Here is a 20,115-nt window from a genome sequence, read left to right as displayed (position 1 = left end):
CAGAGCAGCATCACGCTGCTCCCTGAGAGCCACCCCACCAGGAGGGCAGCACGGCTCCAGCACTGCAGTCCCTGCCTGCCCTCGGGACCGTGCAGTGATGAGGAAAGCAACGGGGCTCAGAGCAGAGCGGTGCCAGGTCCCACGAAGCCCAGGCACTGCCCAGAAGGGATCTGGCACAGAACATCTCATCACCTTGTTTTATAATAAGGTGCCCATCTGCCTCGCATTTCTGGTTGCAGGAGCCTTAAGCCATCTCTTTACCTTTCCATCATAACGAGGTCATTTTCTAGGTCACCCAACAGAGAAGCAGCATGGTGGGGTCAGGAGAGGAAAACAATGTCAGCCCTGCCATGAGCACACCCTGCTCTGCACCAGGGGCCCTTCTGCTGGGTCTGGGCGATAGGAGAAACCCCAGAGCCAACCAAGACTCACTCCACGGCACTGCAGCCCACACAGTGGGTTGGGGCTGCTCCCTGCACGGTCACAAACACAGAAAATACACAGTGGGGGTTCCCACATCCCAACCCCAGCTCTACAGAATCCCTGCCCCACTGCAAGGGCAAACCCCAGGACTGCAGCTGCCCCAGCAGGGTACCAACCACCCTTTCCCACCCATCACACACAGACTGAGGCATTCGCCAACAAAGATACCCTCTCCATCACTTCATTACTTTAGCAAGAACTAAACCACAAAGCATTAAACGCTTAATATGATGAAATCGACTCACCAGCCCTCAGAGACAGAGCAGCACTCAGGGCACCAGAACCACCACGGGTCACTGAGGCTCAGCCCCACTCTCTGAAGGCCTATTCCCACAAATCAATTACTTCATCACCAACTGAGGGATTCCAATCAGCATCCACTAATTACCCTAATGAAGCAAACCTGCTCCCAGCCAGCTCACTGAGCAACAGCTGAAGGAGGCTGCAATCAGCACAGACAGGGGTGTCCCGGAGCAGATGGATACAGGACAAAAGCTGTGTGTGCCCATAGTTCCCTCACACCCCTGACTGACACACTCTCCCCCAAGACAACCCTGAGAGCCACGTGGGACTGTATGCCCTCTGGGGATGCCAAGAGGTCCTCCTTCACCACACACAACCCACAGCAATCTGTTTGGTGAGGTCTGTTTGTCTTTAATTATCAAATTGCAAAGTATTTACAACAACATCATCAGTTTCAAAGCATCTCCACCCCCACCCCCCACCACCACACCGGACATGGTCAGGTTTTTCCAAAGTTTTATTATTATCACAAAAAAAAAAAAAAAAAAAAAAAAAAGCTAAATATTTCTTACTTTGACACTGAAAGAGGCAGAGGGGGAGTGGGCCAGGGAGAAAAACAGATCCACACGTCCTCTGCATAGTTGATGGGAGATGTTACAAAATGCTTTAAAAAATGGTACCAGCAGAAGAGAATGTCTCACACAGGGCTGCTTTGTGCCAAAGAACATCACTGGGGGGACTGGGGGGGAAATAACCCCCTGCTGTTCACTGGCTTCAGCAACAGACCGGCAGTGGAGGGGATGCCATGGGGGGGCTCTGTGGAGCATGGGTGGGCTAGCAGCCCCCAGCCCTGCTCCATGCTACGGGAAACCAAAGGTTGTGTGTCCACACGTGTGTTTGCCTTTTTTCCCTCTCCCCAGCTCTTGGCTCACATCTGGCTACTACCCATTCCCATGTGCCGCCCTCAAAGCTTTTTCCTGGGGCTGCAGGCACTGTGCACACTGTGTGGTGATGGCACACAAACGTCACGGGATGTGGAGGTTAAAAGGCTGCGACTGCTGGGGTGCAACTGACCCTGCACCAAGGTAGGCACAGGAAATGTGCTGGGGGACGAAGGGCTCTGAGTCCCATTGTGAGTACGGAAATCCATGGAAACAGTCCTCCAGGCCAAAGGTGGGATCCCTCCATACTGCTAAGAGCCCTTTCGTACTGAGTTCACTATTAAAACGGAGCCACCGACTGAGAACTCGGGTAATAAATAAGATGCCAGGGAGTGAGTGGGAGGCAGCAGCAGCTCAGCTTGGTGCTCCGGAGGCATTTTTGGCACCGGGTGTGAGTGATGGATAAGAGGTCCAGGACACAGGTGGTGATGGTGTGATGAGGGGCTCCAGCTGGGGACAGACGAGGACAGATGTTGGCGGTACCACAGGAGGAACACGACAGCACATGCAGCTTGGTCAAGTAGTGGGAGGTGCTGGAGGGCTATGTACAGGGTGGGTGCTCAATGGGTGCTGCTGCGGACACTGGGCTATTCATGGATCATTCTGACCTCCAACACACGGTGCTGACAGCAAGCAGGGAGCAGCTGGGCCTGCAAATGGCTCCTGGTGGCTCTGTGCTCCCTGATATGGGGATAGCAGAAGCAGGGGGGGATGGCAGCTCGAAACACACCAGTGGACAAAAGCAGTGCTGAAAGACAAGTAATTCCCCAAAACACTGAGCCCTGCACCCAACAACGGGCGGGTGCTGGAGGAAGGGAAATGGCCAGTCTCCGTGGGGCTGCACTCCAGCTGCATCCGATCCAAAGCAGTGCCTTCCCCATCATCAAACGTCTCTGCAAACAGCCTCAGGCAGATCAGAGTGAAGTGGGTGGATGAATGGGTGAAGAAATTTGTGCTGATTTAAAAAAGGGGGTGCAGAAGGTGTGGGGCAGTGTGTCTGAGGTGGGAGAGGCTATTCCTCAATTTCTCTGGCTGCTGTGAGAAGAGGGTCCTGAAAGCCGTGGCTGTGCCAGGAGCCATCCCGCTGCTCCACTCACCATCCTGAGCCCCAGCTCCACCGGTGGCAGTGCCCAGGGCTCCTCTCGCCACCTCCTTAAGTGTGGCCCAGCAGTTTTAATGAGCAATGGGGCACCCGGTACCTCACCATGCCACATCCTGCTCTGGGGCTGCTCCCCAGAACGTGGCCCCTCTGCATGGAGCCGGCCCTCTGTGCCCCACAGCGAGGCCTCTGGTGCCAGGAGGAGCTCCAGGTCTATAGGTTCTCTCCGGGCTGGTACTGGGGCTCTGTCGAGGTGAAGTAGTCCTCCAGGAAGGCCTGCAAGTACTCAAAGGTGGGCCTCTCCTCAGGGTCCTTCCGCCAGCACTGGCACATGAGGTCGTGCAGTGACTCGGGGCACTCGGGCGGGCAGGGCATGCGGTAGCCCCTCTCCACCTGGTCCAGCACTTCCCTGTTGACCATCCCTACGGAAAGAAGGGCAGCAGAGCCGGGTCACACACTGTGCCCAGCCCATGGGGCGTGGGGTTGGTGCCAGCTCTCACCTGGGTACGGCACCCGGCCCTTGGTGGTCAGCTCAGTCAGCAGGATGCCGAAAGACCAGACATCCGACTTGATGGTGAACCGGCCGTACAGGGCCGCCTCGGGGGCCGTCCATTTGATGGGGAACTTGGCACCTGGATGGGGAGGCAGAGTGAGGAGCTGCTCCCCTCTGCAGCCCACAGACCCCCATCCTCAGGGCCCGGGGCACCAAGCCACCACCATCTAGTCCCACTACCTGAGCCCCGCTCACACCTTGCCGTGCTGTGTACTCATTGTCCTCGATGAGGCGTGCCAGCCCGAAGTCAGCCACCTTGCACACCAGGTTCTCCCCCACCAGGATGTTGGCTGCCCGCAGGTCTCGGTGCACGTAGTTCATCCTCTCCACATAGGCCATGCCAGATGCAATCTGCAGGGCAGTGTGTGGGGACCAGGCTTTGCAGGGGACAAGAGGACCCCCACCATGGCGGGGATGGCTCCGCAGCCAGACCCGACCCAGCCAATGGGAGCCAGGGTGCAGGAGGAAAAGGAAACGGGAACCCACCTGAGCAGCCATATCGACGAGCTGTGGCAGCCGCAGGTACTTGCCCATCTCTCCCTTCAGGAAGTCCAGGAGGCTCCCTGTGAAGAAGACAATGGTCACCAATGAGCAGAGCCATTTCTCTGGTCACCCAGCAGCTCTCCTGTGCTCACCCTTGCTCATGTACTCAGTGACGATGTAGATGGGCTCCTCTGACACCACTGCATACAGCTGAACCAGCTTCTCGTGCCGGAGCTTCTTCATCACCTGGGCTTCCTGTAGGAAGGCCTCCGGGGACATGGTGCCGGGCTTCAGGGTCTTTATGGCCACTCTGGTGGTGCCATTCCAGGTCCCTGCAGCACAGAACACGTTTACAAGGCCGTCCCCTTCCTGCTGCCCCACTGCTGAAGGTGATGACACTGCATGTGGCCGTGGCACCAGGGCCAGAGCTGTCCTTACCCATCCAGACCTCTCCAAAGCAGCCCTGCCCCAACTTCACCTCCAGCCGCAGCGACTCCCGGGGGATTTCCCATGCATCCTTGGCGAGTCCTTGGGTCTGGGGCTTGGATGTGGGGCAGACGTTGGTCAGGCGGTGGCACAAGCCATCAGCATGTTCTAGCACAGCAGGGACAACATGAGTGATACTTCGGCATTTGGATGACATCTTCCTTGCACAACACCTTGGGCACCCACACTCATACCCCTTCTCCTCTTTCTCAAACCCAAGCGGTGTTTCACCAGGGTCTGCCCACCTGCTTCAGCGCCAGCACTGGCATTCCCTTCATAAAACCATCTAGGTTGGAAAAGACCTTTGAGATCACCAAGTCCAACCACCCCATCTCTAAGACACGTCCCTTAGCTCCACATCCACATAACTCAAACACCGCCACGGATGAGGTCTCCACCACTACCACCCTTCCATGAACAAACTCTTCCCAATACACAACCCAAACCTTCCCTGCCATCACCCAGACCCCAAGGGACGTGGGCAGGGGCTCTGGCCATACGCACTGGAGTAGTAGGCCACCAGCTGCTGCAGGCTGCCGAACTGTGTGCGTGAGGTGATGTAGAAGCCACCGCTGTCCAGCTTGCGGATCTTGTAGTGCTTCACATTGAGCCCCTTGGCGTTGTCGAAGTCGGAAACGGAGAGGCAATAGGCACCTGAGGACACAACCGAGTGGCTCAGGGACTGCGCAGGGACCCCACAGGGGTTGGTGCAGCAGGAGCAGGCTGCTGGTCTCACCTCCAAAAAGCACCTCTTATCTATCACTTACAACCACTGCCACAGCCAAGTAGCACTATAAGGCACAGGGAGCAAGGTGGCAGCAACTGGGGGAGGGATGGGGAGCTGCAGACCCAGTTATACGCTCCTACATCCTGTTATGTGCATCGCTTCCAGAGCCTGCCTCTGCTGTGCCCACACAGCTGTGATAGCACAAGTCTGGGGCCACAAACAGGGAGAGGGAAGGCTGCTGAATGAACTGCTTCCAATGGAATAAAGTAAATGGTGCCAAGCTCAAAGCATAAAGACAGAAAAAAATAACAAGGAATTTTTTCCAAAGGGGCATTTGGAGCTAGACTAAAGCATGCTTCCAGGTAAGAAAAAGCATCCTCAGAAAGCCAAGCTCTTGAGATCAAACTTGCACATTTGGGAGGAAAAAAACAGGGATAGAGAGTCATTAGACTTGAAAGGGCCTAAAAGTCCATCATTGCCTCCACCTAGTTCTTTGCAACTGAGATTTTGCCATTACACAGAGGCTAAGAAAAAACAAAATTCATTTGCCCAGGGACAAAAATAACACACAAAAAAGCCCAGGAGAGGATGTGGTATTGTTCCCAACATTTCAGAGTTACGTGGGCACATCAGTAGGAAAACCATTAGTGGGTAAAACCAGGCTGTCGTGCATGGGACACCTCTATCTCCAGCTTGGACAAGAATAGAGTATGAAGGGGACATCTAAAAAAGCAAAATATGAGTGAAACTGGGGGTGAATGCAGTGCAGGAGGCTCATTTCCTTTGGTATACCTGTGTCAGTGGGATTGGGACCAGGTGGTGACAAGTGCTGGAGGACCCCTGCAGGGCTGCTCCCAGCACTGTGGCTCTGGCAGAGGAAGGAGGGAAGGGGGGATATGGGGGGGAGTCACCTTTTGTCGTCTCGCTCTCCCGGACCAGGAAGGTTCCCCGGGGGTTTTCAGGGTTGAGCAGCAGCCGCTCGGACTCCCGACGAGTGATCTTCCCGAAGTACCACCTATGGGAACAAGCAGCAGGCTCACAATCGCCGAGCAGAGCTCCGCTCAGCACCCTCACTCCAAAAGCCTCCCAAAAAATGGGTCGCTCGAGGTCGCCCAGCTCCCATGCTTTTGTCATTTGGGCAGCTGTGTGACTTCTGCTTTCCATACGCAGTGGTCACTCTGTGTCACCGGGGTCCTAATCTGCAAATGTAGAGTTTGCAGTTTCCCTGTGCCTGGAGGCAAGGCCACACAAATACACAGAGCTCCATGTGCCTTGAGGAGAGGCAGAAAAATGCTTAACGGGTTTAGAAACAAAACAAAATGAAAAAAAAAAAAAAGCAAAAAATAAAAACAGACAGATGTCCTTCAGGTTTTGCACGGGAGGAGAGGGACAGCAGAGAGGGAAAAGCGCTCAGCAAATGCTTTTGTCATTGTTTGTTTCAAAACTGTCTAAAAATGGCAATTACTCTTCAGCCTGGATGGAGTCTGAGGGCGCGACATAGTTACTGGGGATGTAGCCCGTCTGTCCTGTAGTGAGGGAATGAGCCAGCCACCAGTCACCTTCCCTGCAAGAGAACCAAAACATACTCAGTGTGAAGCCAAAGAGCCACAGCACCCCGGATCGGGCCCTGTCCCACCTCTGGGCACTGCCCCACTGAAATGTGGGATGGGGAAGAGCCAGCAGAGCCCAGTCTGAGGGGACAGCAGTGAGCAGCACCCACACCCAGCCTGCAGCAGGACCCACTCCCCACAGAGACCCCAGGAAGGGCAGCAGTGAGCCCCACCGGCCCCAAATTCTTTAGGGGCTCCCCAGGATGAGCAGCATCTCCATGGTGCTGGTCGCCCATAAAGGAGGGTGTCCTTGCTGGAGAGAAAGCAAGGCAAATACCTTTGGAGCCATCTGAATTTGAGCCGAGTCTGGCTGGAGATTGAGACGCATTGGAAATCCCAGCGAGCAGATAAGCAACAGGCAAAGGGGGAAGGAGGGGAAATGGGAGAAAAGCAACAGAATGATGGCAGTGATTAAAAAAGGCGCCAGGAGAAACAAAAGAAGGCAGAATTTGTTAAACACAGGCTGCAGAAAAGCAACAAAAGGGAGAAAATAAACGAGTGACAGAGAGGGGTGGAACACCGGATCCAGCGGGAACAGGGCAGCCGTGCTGATGCCACGGGGAGGGGGATGAGAGCTGCCCTATGGGCAAAGCCTGGCTGTGGTGCAGTGGGTTCAACCCCTTTGTGGCACAGATGAATACCAGTGTTATCCCCAAGCTCTGGGGCTGCCAAGAGTTGGCCCCAGATGCTGGCAGGGTGCAGGAGCCTTCGCCCGCTGCCTTCTGTGCCCTCCCCATTACACCCCACAGGCTGCTGGGCAGGAAAGGACAATGAATGAACCCCAGGAGGCGGCTTTCCCTTCCAGGCAGGCAGCAGGGGGTTCCTCCACCACCGCCGTGTCCTCAGCCATCAAAGACAGCCGTTTCATTTATTCTGACCGCCAGGAAGACGGGACTGCAGGGAAACCGCAGCTCCGTGAGAACAGTGCAGCAAGGACCAGAGGGCTGTGGAGGCATGGAGCAGCAGAGCTGCAGCCCAGCACCTCGCTGCGTGCCCAGGACAGGGGCAGGAGCTGCCTTGTTTCTGTTCCCACGGGGCCAAAGTGAACGTCTGCTGGGAAATGGCCAAATCCTGACTGGCGGCTCTGTTCCAGCGCGGGCTGAATGGCCGTCATCTGGGAATTCAGCAAAACAAACTATTCCAAAAATGTCGCAGCAGGAGGAGAAAAATCATCATCGGCATCAAAACAAAGCTTTTCAATAATTCCCTGCACAACTCTACCCAGAACACCTTGTAACATCCCTGCTGCCTGACTGGGAAGGGACCAGCTCCTGCTGGGAGCAGTACTGAGATCCTTCCTGCACTGGGTGGGTGTGTTTGGCCATCAGGGAAGGGGAAGGTCGCTGCTGGCCTCTGGCAGTGTGCAGAGCATAGAGCTGCACGCCCAGCCTGGTACAGCAGCTGGGATGCACCAAACACCACACATGAAGGCTTTTTGTGCATAGCCAAAGCCCTGCAATCAGCGCATCCCAAACTTCATGGAGTGGAGCCATTAACAAACAGTGAGTGTTGGAACGAGGACAACAGGGACCCAACCGAAAATGCATTGTTGGGACAGTGCTGGGTCACTGCAGCAGTGCTTACTGTAGACAGCCCCACACCCCCCTGCTTGTTGCAGAGCTGCAGGGCTGTGCTGGGCACGTGCTGTGCATCTGGACAGAGCACACCAGCATTGCATCACTCACCAGCCTGGCCTCTGCCTCATGCTGTGCATCCAGCAACAGATGGATGTGCTCTTATGAGTGGGACATAGAGCAAAGAACCAGACCCTATGGAAGTATCCCAATCCCCAGAGTGACTCATTAAAAAAAAAAAAAAAAAAGAGGAAATGAAAAAGAAAAAGCAAAAATAAATGGAAAACTAAAAAGACCAGGAAGGATCAGAAACTCAAATGAACCAGGACTGCAGATGGGCGAAACAGACAGGTGGGGTGCAGCTCTGAGTGGGCAGCAGGCAGGCTTTTACCAGGAAGGTCATTAACAGTAATCATAACCCGCAATACACACCTGACATCCACTTTTCTCCTACATGAAAGCATGGCATGCAGAGAGAAAAAACACAGTCAGGACAGAAGCTGAGATCAGAGGCACCGCGGCAGCATGGAGAAAAGCACCTGAGGCAGAGGAGATGCATCCGGGCCAATGAGAAGCAGCTGAGTGCTGATGGGGACAGGGGACCTGGGCTGGCCACAGGACGAGGAAAGGACTGGAGGCAGGTGCAAGGAGGACAGAGGAACAGTGCAGCCCGATGCCTTTGGACATGTCACTGAGAGAAGTGGCCCTCCGCAAGGCTTGGCTTAGGGATCCCCAGAGCTCCCAGAAGGGGTGAAGCTGATGCAGGGTGGGTTGCAGGGACACTCACGTGTTGTTGACAATCTGCAGGCGTTCTCCTTTCTTGAAGGACAAGTCTGTTTCAGTCCGGGACTCGTAGTCATAGAGAGCCACGAAGGTGGTGACACCGCCTGCAACACGGATCGCTCAGGGCACTGGAGGTCCCACGTCCCACTGCCCGCCCTCCAAATCCCAGACAAAGCCCCCTAACGGCAGGAGAACCCATCACCATCACAGGAAGCCAGAACCCAATCCCACCCCACAGCTCACAGACACTCCATGCCACACTGACCAGCCAGCGCCCCAGCTCGCTGCGGTGACGTGACGGTGTCAGAAGTGTTGAAGCCCCCGAAGAGTTTGGGCTCGGTGGCCACAGTCCCAAAAGAGCGGCTGGGGGTGCGGTGCGTGTCGGGGGCTGCTGTCTTGTTGGGGGTCTGCGAGGCTGGGAACCCCCCGTGGTGGGTGCTGTCAGGTGGCTCCAGGCTGCGCCGGCGCTGGCTGGGGTCTTTGGGTTTGCTCTTGCTGCTTCCCATGGTGGTGGGCTGGGAGAGACAGAGATGAGTGCGCAGAAGGTGTTTAATAGTAATAATAACATCCCAGCCCAAAAAGAAGAGCTGGATGGCAGAGCTGCTGCAACATGCAGTCACCGCATGGCATGTTGTTCCCGGTGCCCCAAAGCCTTTCCTGCACGCCGTCAGCACTACAGCATCTGTATGGCCATGCTTCTGTGCACAAAAGGGTTTCTGTCAGGTCACGGATGGGACACAGACAAACACTCATAGGCAAGACCCAGACAAATATTCACAAGCTGGGATTCCTCCAAACTCACAGAACCCAGAGCTGCATTTAAATGCTGAGGATGCTCAAGTGAAACCCAAAGCTCGCAGCAAAGCAAACCCTCGGAAAAACCGAGCGGGAGAAGCTTCAATCAGGAGCAGTTTAAGGCAGTTAGCAGCTAAAGACCAAGGGATTGCTGCTTTATATATAGTCCTGCTTTCCCTTCCACTCAAGATCACGGTCTATAAATACCTCCAAGGTAATGATATAAATGAAGGAAGGGAATTATTCTCAGTCTCCAAAGATGGCTGGATATACAACAGTGTCCTGAAGCTATGGAAGGGAATATTTAGGCTAGATCACGCATAGCAGGATGGAGAAGGGAGGTGGAGAATCTCTCTAGTAAGAAAATCCAGGCAGGCAGGAGCGGAGGCAGGAGAACAGCAGGGAAAGCAGGTTCTTGTGAAGAAGGAAAGCCCCCTCCTGTAACATGAGCCACCCCCATCTCCTCATCCCCTGCTCACCTCCGCAGGGTTCGGCACCCGCTGTGCTGCTGGGGCCGCAGGGATGTGGCCAGGGGCTCGTGACAGCCCACGCGGCTGTGAGCAACGAGCAGCTTCCCCCAGCATGGCACTTCCCCAAGCAGTGAGCACCGGGGCGGGCAGTGGGGGCTGAGCTGCGGCCCTGAGGTGCACCCAGCAGCACCTTCCCAACCCCAGCCCAGAGCACAACAAAACAACCAGACTGCAAAAATAGCCGTGGCCAGCAGCGACAGGATTTGTGTGCAATGTTATTATGTGTGCAGCGTGCCACGGGTGTGCTCGGAGCTGCACACCCAGCTCACATACAGCACAGCTGATACCCGCTGTTTGCACGTCTTGCTCACCCAGCACCAGCAGGAGGGGACCCCCCGGCCATGCCTTACCTGCACGTCCCAGCTACTGCCTGGCCAAGGTGGTGTGTGAGGCCACCAGCAGAGTCAGCTCAGCTCCTGCAGCACACAGACAGACAAACAGACGGGTGTCAGTGGTTCCTTTCCCACTACCCTCACCCACCGCAGGCTGCTGTGCCCACCCTCCTCCTCCTCCTGTTTGCCCACCCATCAATCCCACAGTGTGGGGTTGGTGGCCGACGGCTCTGATCTCTCATGTGTGAAGGGGACAATTCTCTGCTCCACTTCATCACTCCCACCCGGCGCTGGGCGAGGGGACGGCGGGGGAGCAGCCCTGGGCAATGCATAGTGCTGGGAGGGCAGGGGGACACATTGCTGCTGGGGCACCCCAACCTCCTGCGGGGTTTTCAATTCTTTCCCAATGGTGGAGAAGCAAAACAGCTCCTCTGGATGTGCCATAGGGTGTTTCCAGCCCCACTGCTTCACATCAGATGGCTGCAGGGACACAGGGACCTTGTCACCAGGGTTGTGAGTCGCCCTCTCCATCCCCAAGAGCACCGATGTGCCATGGCATAAAGCACACACAACGTCCTGATGCACTTCACGCTGCTCCAGCCCCGACCCGAGGAGCCTCGAGCAGCGATGCTCCAGGTTCCCTCCATGCCCAGTGGGCTGCATGGGGCACACAGCACAGCACAGAGCCACAGGGGCTGCAGCACACGTCCAGCACCTCCAGCTGGGCGCTGTGCCGAGGACATGCCACGCCGCGGGTTTGTTTTGACATCCTTCCCTTCCCCCCCCTTAACCCCCCTGCCAATAAGTTTGGTGGCTATTTTTAGTGCGTTTGATAACGAGCAGTGGCTGATTGACAGCTCTTTACGACTTGAATGGTTTGTAATTTGTACTTGCCTAATATTTGCTGGCAATAATTGCACAGCGAGAGGGAAGGTGGGGGAAGCTGCAGACCCAACCCTGGGCTGCAGCACACACAAATACAGCTGCAACGCGGCTGCACGTGGTCCCCACGTCCCTGGCACTCTCACAGTGGCCCCATGGGAGCATCCCTGGAGTGTCAAAGCGCTCCGTCCCCGAGAGGACACTCAGTACTGAGCTTTGCACACAGGCTCAGCCTGGTCCCCTATTCCCTCCCTGCAAACACCGAGCTGCACATCCCTGCCCAGGGCACGGCAGGCAGAAGAACCCCAGCCGGAGGGCACCCGGCCCTCCCTGCTCCCAAAGCAATTAAAACCGAGGCACACTCAGCTGCACAGCTCAGCTCCCATCACATCACGGCTGCACATCAGGGTGGGAGCGCTGCCCAACAGCACCAATGGCCCCAGGGTTTCTGCCCACCCCCCACAATTACAGCCAGCAAGGCGGGAGGTGGGAAGAGATGGCACCTGTGCCCTACCTTGCAGGGATGCTGTGGAAAAGCAGCAGCGGGGGAAGCGGCTGCTCGGGGTCATCCGTCTCCTGCAGACAGGCTGTGTGCTGCGCCGGGCGGCTCAAGGATACAATGGGAGTTGTGAGAGCCACACCGACAGCAGGGCTGGCAGTAAGGAGGGGGGGGAGGCATGAGCTTATCTTATTTCTTTTGTTTTCTCCCCCTCTCAAAGACACCAACAAAAGACGCTGATTGGAAACAGACGAAACACAGAAATTCCATATTTGCTGCCTTCTGCGCGGCAGAAGCAGAGACCTTGGGAGAATCTGCGACATGCTGGGGCCCAGCCAGACAGTGAGCCTTGGGGGGGGTTATATCTGCCGACATGCCACGTCCTTGGGCTGCCGGGGGTGGGCGCCGAGCAGGCGGGATGGGGCTGTGCTCCTGGACACTGCAGTCGGCAGGAAGATTGGTAAGGGGACACCACGCAGTGCCTCACCACCAGGTTTAAATTCCCCCTCAACTCTGTGTTTCATCCCTTCCCTGCAGCACAGCACGGGAGCTCTGCCTGGAAGAGCCGTGCGTTAACCCCAGCCTGGTTTGCAGCATAGAAAACTGAGAGCATCCTTTTGGATATAAGGAGTGGGACGAGGGACCGGCACAGCCCGAGGTTTCCCCCCATGCTCCATCAGCTCACACAGCACAGCACAATGAATGACTGCACCTGTCTGCTGCCAGACTGACAAATGGAGCGGGCAGTGTGCCGGGCAGACAAAGCCATGGTGCAGCACAGAGCTGAGCCCACGGAACCAGGGACAGAAGAACAGGGTGGGAATGCAGCCCCAAGCCCTTGTGCACAACAGGCATCCCTACGGATGGGAGTGGGGATGCGCTGGTGTGAGGCACAGAGCACATGGGAGGGTCATGCAGCAGCACGGGGTGATGGCTGCTGCCAGCCGGGCTTGGCACGGCACAGCCCTGCTCTGCACATCAGTGTGTGCCCCTACACACTGCCCCTAGGGATGCTGCTGAGATTTTCGCTCATTTGGGGGCTGCCAGGATGGATCCTGCAACAGGAGCACCTTGCAGGGCACCGCAGCAGCACCAAACCACACTTCATCGCCAATTCATAAAGCAGGGGAGCAGCTGCCCCTGGGACCCCCACTTCACCCAAGGATGCCATCCCAAAGGCACCTGAGCCAGCACATCCCTGCCCATCCCTCCTTCCCCCCCCCACGACAAATTCATGCAGTGCCATGTGAAGGCATGGTGCAGCTGTGTGCTCCCAGCAGAAGCAATGTGCGGCCGCTCCCATCCCACTCCGTCAACTCCTGTTACATTTAAAGACATCTTAATTAAAGCCTCACAGCCCAACCTGGCAGAGGCTGGTGGGTCACGAAAAGGCAAAGGATAATTAAATGAACCATCCAAATTCACCCCCCCGAGCACAGGGGAGTCACATTTGGTAGCAACGCAGAACAACTTCAAAAAGACGTGTCGAAACAGGAGCTGGAAAGAACAAAACAAACCCCGAGCAGCACAGACACGAGTTATGGATGTTCATCTGGTCAAGAAATGCAGAACCACTGAACCACTTCCAGGGCATCTAAACTGGTGCTCCTCCAGCTGCACATGGAACAAGCGCACAGGTCCTGCAAACCCATCCTGAGCTTGCTGTTTGCACATAGATTGCCAGCCCAGTCCCAATCAGCACTACCCAAACAAGCACAAAGCCCTTGGTGTGCATTAGCCCGGAGTGTGCCTCTCCCAGACAGGTGACGAGAGCACAGCTCTCCTCCTGCCCAGCCCAGGAGAGGCAAACAGAGGGAATGCTGCCCCGTGCCCTGGTGCTGTGGGGCCGGGAAGCACTGATGTGAAGCAGGGCCAGCACCGACCTAACCACGGGTGACGCAGCCTCCTGCTCCCCAAAAGACACCTCAATACCAGCCCAGTGACCACCTGTGGGATCCCTGTGCTAATTCTCATGTTCTGAGCGGCTTTAGAAGAGGAGCACGAAGCCGTGCATTTCAGTTCCCCATTCCTGCAGCAAACTCTCCCACTTCCAGGACAGCTGCAAAAAACGGAGCTCGCTTCTGCTTTCTGCACAGAGAGATCCGCCCGGGGCACTGCAGGGGATGGTCACAGTGCCCAGCCCCTCCGGGCTGGCAGCAAAGGACTGACACAAGCAATGGATGCAACCCAAGTGGTGCCACCCACCCATGTGCCACTCGCAGCGATTCCACAGCCCGGAGCGAGGATAGCAGCTCCATGGGCAGCAGCAGGAAGGGGCGAGGAACACGTGGCAGACAGAAAAGCTCCAGATATGAGCAAGTCGCAGTCACCCCGGCCATGCTGGCGTCACTGCTGAAACATTTCCCCACTCAGAACCAGCCCAGCCAGTCCTGCCGGGAGCTGCCCGGCTTCCTCGGCTGCAGCCCCGGGGCACGGACCCCGAAGGGGCCCCGCAGGATCCCTGCTGCTCAGAGCCCTCCAACACACACCCAGAGCTGCAACAGCTGTATTCAGAGCGGGGCCAGAAATCGGCTCCCTCCCTGCCCCACCGCTGGATGGGAGCCCGCGGGCACAGCTCTGTGCTCAGCCGGTCCCACGGCCTCTTCAGCGCGATTTGTCACCAAAACAAAGCTCAGGATACAGCAGAAGCTCAGCTCAACGAAAGGAGAGGTCTGGAAGGACGAGCTGAGATCACACAGAGCCCCTCCGTGTCCCCATGCCCATACAGACACACTGGATGCCCCGGCTGCGCCCTGACAGATGCAGACTGTGCAGGATGCTCAGAGCCAGCCGAGGTGCAGCGCACACTGCTTGCTACAAACAGCCCCAGCAGATGCAAAACAAAGGAAAACGCTGAGCTGGTGGCTTTCAGCCCCGCCACTCCTGGAAGTGAGAACCGGGCTCTGCACACATCCCAGCCCTGCACTGCTCACTCAGGTGCCCAGAACCCCCTGGGTAATAGGAGTCACTGACACGGGATGAGCTGCAGGTACACACAGTTCCTCCAGCTCTCAGTGATGGCCCCACACCCGGTCCCAGTGCTCTGAGCCTGTCCACCCTGGGAGCTTCCAGTGCAGCTCCCCGCCCTGCCCCACGTGCTGATCACCACCAGCACCAGTGGGATTTGGGCCATCCTCATCCCATCCAGCCCCCAGCACAGCACAGCACAGCCTGCACTCACCCCATTCCACAGACACCGGCTCAGCATCCCCACCCATGAGGACACAACCTCACGCCACATGGGGGGTGGCAGTGCAGCTCCCCAGGGCTGCAGTGCTCCCTTATCTCTCAGCGGTTGCTGCCAGGGGAAGGAAAGGGCTCAGCTGAGCAGGGAGGGACTCCAAAAGCTGCTGCCACCGTTCTTTTTTTCCGTATTGCAGAAGTTCTCCAGCACATGGTTCCGCCCTGGGAACATCCAGACCCGGGAGGTGCTGCAGCACCATGGTTCCATTTGGAACTGGGAAACTGCAGCCAGGACAGGGCACAGTGTGGGAGCAGGGACCCCATGTGCAAGGATGGCATGTGGCAGTGGGCACAGCCCAGTGCTGTGAGCCTGCTGTGCCCAGTGACACTGGGCTTTGGAATGGGGAAAGGCAGAAGGGCGAGACTGTGTTATCTCCGAGTGCTGCAGTTCCCCATTTTGCTTTCCAAACCCTTCACCCACGCAGCCAGACGTTGAGACAGGACCCCTCATGTTACACCATGGATATTCCAGCTCCTCCACCACACCTTTGCACAGCACAGCCAGCCTAGGGCTGGGGGCAGCCCTCCGTCAGGTCTGAAGCAAAGCCACCAACCAGACCCCACCTTTCCCAAGGCTTCTCCTCCCTGTATCCCCACTGCTGCTTTTGTCCCCTCCACATCTCCAGCACTGCTTTGCCCCCCGCGTCCACCAGCACATCCCAAGCATTCCCAGCTCTGCACCTAGGAGGGCAGTGAGGAGATCCATAGCCTGGAGGAAAGTCAGAGCAAGACGCAGATTTACAGGTCCTGGTTCCTGGCCCACGTTCAAACCACATGAAATCTGTTTCAAGGCTTTCTTTTCAGACTGTGCATGTGCAGAGGCATGAGCAAAGCAGTGCCACTTCCCTCACACCAAGGTCACGGCACCAGAGCAGGGCTGCACTGAGCACACAGACCACACCGACCAGATCCTTTTTCTCCCTGCCAAGCAGGCTACAGAGCAGACTATCACACAGCATCACACTCGAGGGAGCTGACCCACACTGTTCACCCCACGGCCGCGCTTCCGAGAGGGCTCTAAGCTGAGAAGCTCTGAGGAAGTGAGGTCAGCTGGGAAATGGTTCCCAGAGATAAAGGGCCAAGATAGAAACCATGCTGCAGAACGGACGGCACAGGAAGCAATAGTGCTGCAGATAGCCCTTGGTGCTTCCCCTGCCATGCCTGGAGCAGCGCAGGGCAGGAGCCATGTGTGGCCGTGCTTCCCTTGAGGCACGTGGGCTGCGTGTTCCAGCCCAGGGCTTACTGCAACTCCTTCTCCATCCAGACATGGCACGTGCTTGCTGGTCATTAAAACATGTCATTGTGAGCCAAGCCTGGAGCCCATGTCCCCTCCGTGCCACCAGTTTGTTCCCTGTGCATGCATCAAGCCTTCGCACATCAGACACTGCAAATCACATCCCCTTCCCTTGCTGTGCTGGGACAGACTCACCTGGGTGATTTTCTGTCACTCCAGGACAACGTCATTCAAAAGCAGAGGTATTGTTAGGGCATCTCCATCACATAGGCAACACTGCAAGGCCACTGACAGTCTAAACAGCAAGCATCACACTTCCTTTTGCTGTGCCAGCCCATAAGCAACCCCAGCTCCAAAATCATCCTGAGCACGAGGTGCTCAGACAAGATCCAGCCCTGGGTCAAAGCTTGGGAATGGGTGCAGCCCACAGTCTGCTAAGCAGAGGTGCAGTGGGAATAGAGGCTGGCTCACAGTGGCACATTGCTCCCCAGGGAGCCTCATCACAGACACTGAGCAGCAGAGGTTTGTCCATGGGCCAACCATTGAGCCAGCACAAAGCGGCACAAACAAGCAGCAGCAGCAGGGGATCAGCCTGCAGAAGAGTGCAGGGGAACAACAGCATCGCACTGCTCCCAAGCACGAGGTCACCGGCATCCCCATCACATCCTCTGCAGACAGGGGTGAGCACCAGCACTGAAGGAGGAAAAATACCAAACTGAGTCTTTTGTTGCCACATTCCCACAGCTCCGTTTGCATCCAACACTGTTGGATCGGTGCTGTCCCATTCCCAGCACCCAGGCACCCTATGGGCTCTGAACATCACTGAGTGGGGAAAGATCACCCACGGGAGCTGCTTCCCATACCCTCAGACCTCCCGGGCAGCAGAGAGAAGGGACAGTCAGGAGGAAACCACAGCTGCCGTGGAGCTGAGCCGGAGACGGAGCGCACTGCACGGGGTCATGGTCCGGGGGGGTAAAAGTCCACCCAGGCCCCGGCTTGGCTCAGACAAATCCTACGGTGCTTCCCCGCGGCGGGGACACGCACAGCAGCCAGGCTGCTCCGGGGGAGCCTCCCGGCTCCCTTCCCCGGCAGCGCGGGGCTGTGCAGCCTCCCCAGGCGAGGGCACAGTAAAAGCCCGGCCGAGCGCGGCAACGAGCCCCGAATCACCGAGCGAACATCGAGAGGGAAAACGGAGCAGGAGACATCAAAGCAGGGGGGCGATGAATATTTCATGCCCTGGCCTACATACAGCCCGGCTCTCCCCGCCCCGCGCTCCCGGGGGTCCCCCGCAGCCCCCGATCACAACAAAGGGGAGTGCGGACAGGCGGGGCAGCTCCCCCCTCCGCCCCCCCGGCGGATCCGCCGCCATCCCCCGGCAGCCCCATAGCCGACACCGGGACGCCGCGCACCCTCCGCCGGACCCACAGCCGCCCCGCAGAGCCCGGAGCCGGACGACCGCCGGCATCGCCGCCCGGCTACTGCGGGCATCCCCGGAGCCGCCCCGCCGCCACCCGGGCATCCTCCACCGAACGGCGGGAATCTCCCGCCGGCTCCGCAGCCGGACCCCACGGGCACATCCCCGCAGCCGGACCCCGCGCAGTCCCCGCTCACCTCCCGCGTGTGCGCACCGCGGAGCCGGACCCCGCCGCTCCGCTCCAGGGCTCGGCCGCGGCTTTGTCTCCGCGCCGGGGGCGCGGCCGCCGCCCCCCGCAGCAGCCGCCGCCGCCGCCGCCGCCGCCGCCGCGCTGGGTGCCCGCAGCCGCGGGCCGGGCCGTGCCGGGCGCTCAGGGCTGCGCCGCCGGCAGCATCGCGCAGCACCGCGGATCCGGCGCGCCGCTCCCCCGCCCCCGCTCACCCCTTCTCCGGGGTGTGTGTGTGTGTGTGTGTGTGTGTGTATGTGTGTATGTGTGTATGTGTGGTGTGTGTGTGTGTAAGGGGGGGGAACAACCCACAGGGAGAAAAAAAATAGGAATATGGCAGCAGTAAACCGGAAACGGCTTATAGGAAAAAAAAAAAAAAAAAAAAAAAAGCCGAGGAGCCCCTCCCCTCTTTTTTTTTTTTTCTTTTTCTTTTTTCTTTTTTTTTTTTTTTAAGGAAGAAGGCTCCGGGCTGCCGGGCTTCGCGGGGTGCGGAACGCGACCGGAACCGCCCCCGCCCGCGGCTCTGCCGACGCACCCCGTCCCGGAGCCGCCCGGTCGCGGCGGGGCCACGCGTGGGAGCGCGCCGCGGTTCTCCGCTCGGCTTCGAGCTCTCCGGCGCGGGGCTGCGGGTTGAACTGTCCGCCGGGGCTCGTCCAGAGGAGAGCAGTGATTTTCAGTGAGGTTAGAACCGGGCTGCTTTGCGGTTCGTTTTTATTCAGCGACTGGGGCACGCAGCGAATAGCTGCTCTGTGACGGATTCTGCGCCCTCGTGCATCCTCGGCCCCGGCAGGGACACCGGGCCGGTTTGGGAGGCTGCAGTCCGCGATCCCCCCGATCTCCGGGAGGAGGCATAACTTCAGTGTAGGGGAAGGAAGACCGTGCTGCGGGCCTCCCCGTGGACGCCATGCCCCCCGCTCCATGCCCATTACAAGCGGAGCGGGGGCTTCTGGAAACTCCAACACTTCAGAATCAGTGTGGGAAGTGAACGAGTTTCAGGGAACTATGCGGCGGAGCTTTCCCTTCTGTTTGCAGTCCGCACCCCTCCCCCGGCTCATTTGAGTTATTAAAAAAATATTTCCCGTGACACTGCTGAGGGCCAACAAATCCATGAGTCACTGAGAGTCATGCACACACCAATCTGTCCCCACCGGCCTGCACATCACACGGGGGGGCCTTCCTGCCAGGAGCAGCCTGATGCTCACTCCCTGGCTGATTTGGAGGCAGCAGTCCCAGACTGCAGCCTGGTGCCCATGGAGAGTCTTTTTTGTACTGTTAATTCTACAGGGCATAGCAGGGCATGGATGCTGCACCCACACCAGCTGCCCCAGCCCCGCAGCCCTCCCTCCTGCAGGCAGCGCAGCCCCAGGCACCGGGCTGGGCCTCAGCCCCGAGGAGCTGCTGGAGCTGACTCAGCCCCCGCTGGATCCAGACCCAAACCTAAGACGCAATTATGACCCATAAATATTTGAATTTGGTTTCCCTCCTTTGCAGCCAGCTCCTTGGCTGCACACAGCCCGACAGTCCGCTCTTTCCTCTCCGGCAGTGCAGCAGCCAGGCAGGCAGGCAGGCAGGCAGGCAGGCAGGCAGCAGAAGGCAGTGCCTTGTAGCACGCTGTACCGAGACCCCGTGCAGGCTTCTCCGTGGAAGGAGGAAGACGCCGACGCGCCAATTGAAAATGGCAGACAGACACTCTCGACGTGCAGCCTCTCCTCTTTCGGGCTCCGGCTCAGCAACGTGCCCTCGCAGCACCCTGACACTCAACACGCGGCGCTGCCCAAAACGCGCTTGAAGCCATTGCAGCTGAAGCAGCGCAGCACGGCTCGCTGCCCTCCCGGCTCTCGCCTGAGCTCTGGGCCCGAGGCGCGTTCACCTGCAGCCCTCCCGCTGCCCTCTCCTCCTGCCCCACTGCCAGCGCTGCTCTTCACACCAGCCCACCCACGCTCTGTTTTTCCCCCAGTGAAGGATTCCAGTCTCTTCC

At 57.9% G+C, this 20,115-nt stretch overlaps 1 protein-coding gene and 2 pseudogenes across 3 annotated transcripts; all 3 read right to left on the bottom strand.

Moving 5' to 3' along the window:
• Nucleotides 1-1,116: 1,116 nt before the first annotated feature.
• On the bottom strand, nucleotides 1,117-2,922 carry LOC104913993 (uncharacterized; annotated as a pseudogene).
• Nucleotides 2,867-18,525, bottom strand: SRC (SRC proto-oncogene, non-receptor tyrosine kinase). Of its 3 annotated transcripts, none has more exons than XM_085241606.1 (13): nucleotides 18,109-18,525; nucleotides 10,658-10,723; nucleotides 9,248-9,497; nucleotides 8,987-9,086; nucleotides 6,481-6,579; nucleotides 5,927-6,030; nucleotides 4,793-4,942; nucleotides 4,241-4,396; nucleotides 3,955-4,134; nucleotides 3,806-3,882; nucleotides 3,517-3,670; nucleotides 3,267-3,398; nucleotides 2,867-3,188 (listed from the first exon to the last, which is right to left on the bottom strand). In XM_085241606.1, exons 3-13 carry the CDS (start codon nucleotides 9,486-9,488, stop codon nucleotides 2,980-2,982), a joined length of 1,602 nt encoding a protein of 533 aa, XP_085097732.1. In that variant the 5' UTR covers nucleotides 9,489-9,497; nucleotides 10,658-10,723; nucleotides 18,109-18,525; the 3' UTR covers nucleotides 2,867-2,979. The 3 variants fall into 3 exon arrangements, with proteins under 3 accessions (XP_085097732.1, XP_003212004.1, XP_019477708.1); XM_003211956.5 differs by lacking the exon at nucleotides 18,109-18,525 and adding an exon at nucleotides 15,202-15,355; XM_019622163.3 differs by lacking the exon at nucleotides 18,109-18,525 and adding an exon at nucleotides 12,036-12,114.
• On the bottom strand, nucleotides 12,275-15,195 carry LOC146542953 (uncharacterized; annotated as a pseudogene).
• Nucleotides 18,526-20,115: the final 1,590 nt, after the last annotated feature.

Source organism: Meleagris gallopavo, chromosome 22, assembly GCF_905368555.1.
Source record: "Meleagris gallopavo chromosome 22, MGAL_WU_HG_1.1, whole genome shotgun sequence".
Lineage (NCBI taxonomy): Eukaryota > Metazoa > Chordata > Aves > Galliformes > Phasianidae > Meleagris > Meleagris gallopavo.
The sequence above is the reverse complement of the archived record's forward strand: the minus strand, read 5'-3'. Positions and strand labels throughout refer to the sequence as shown.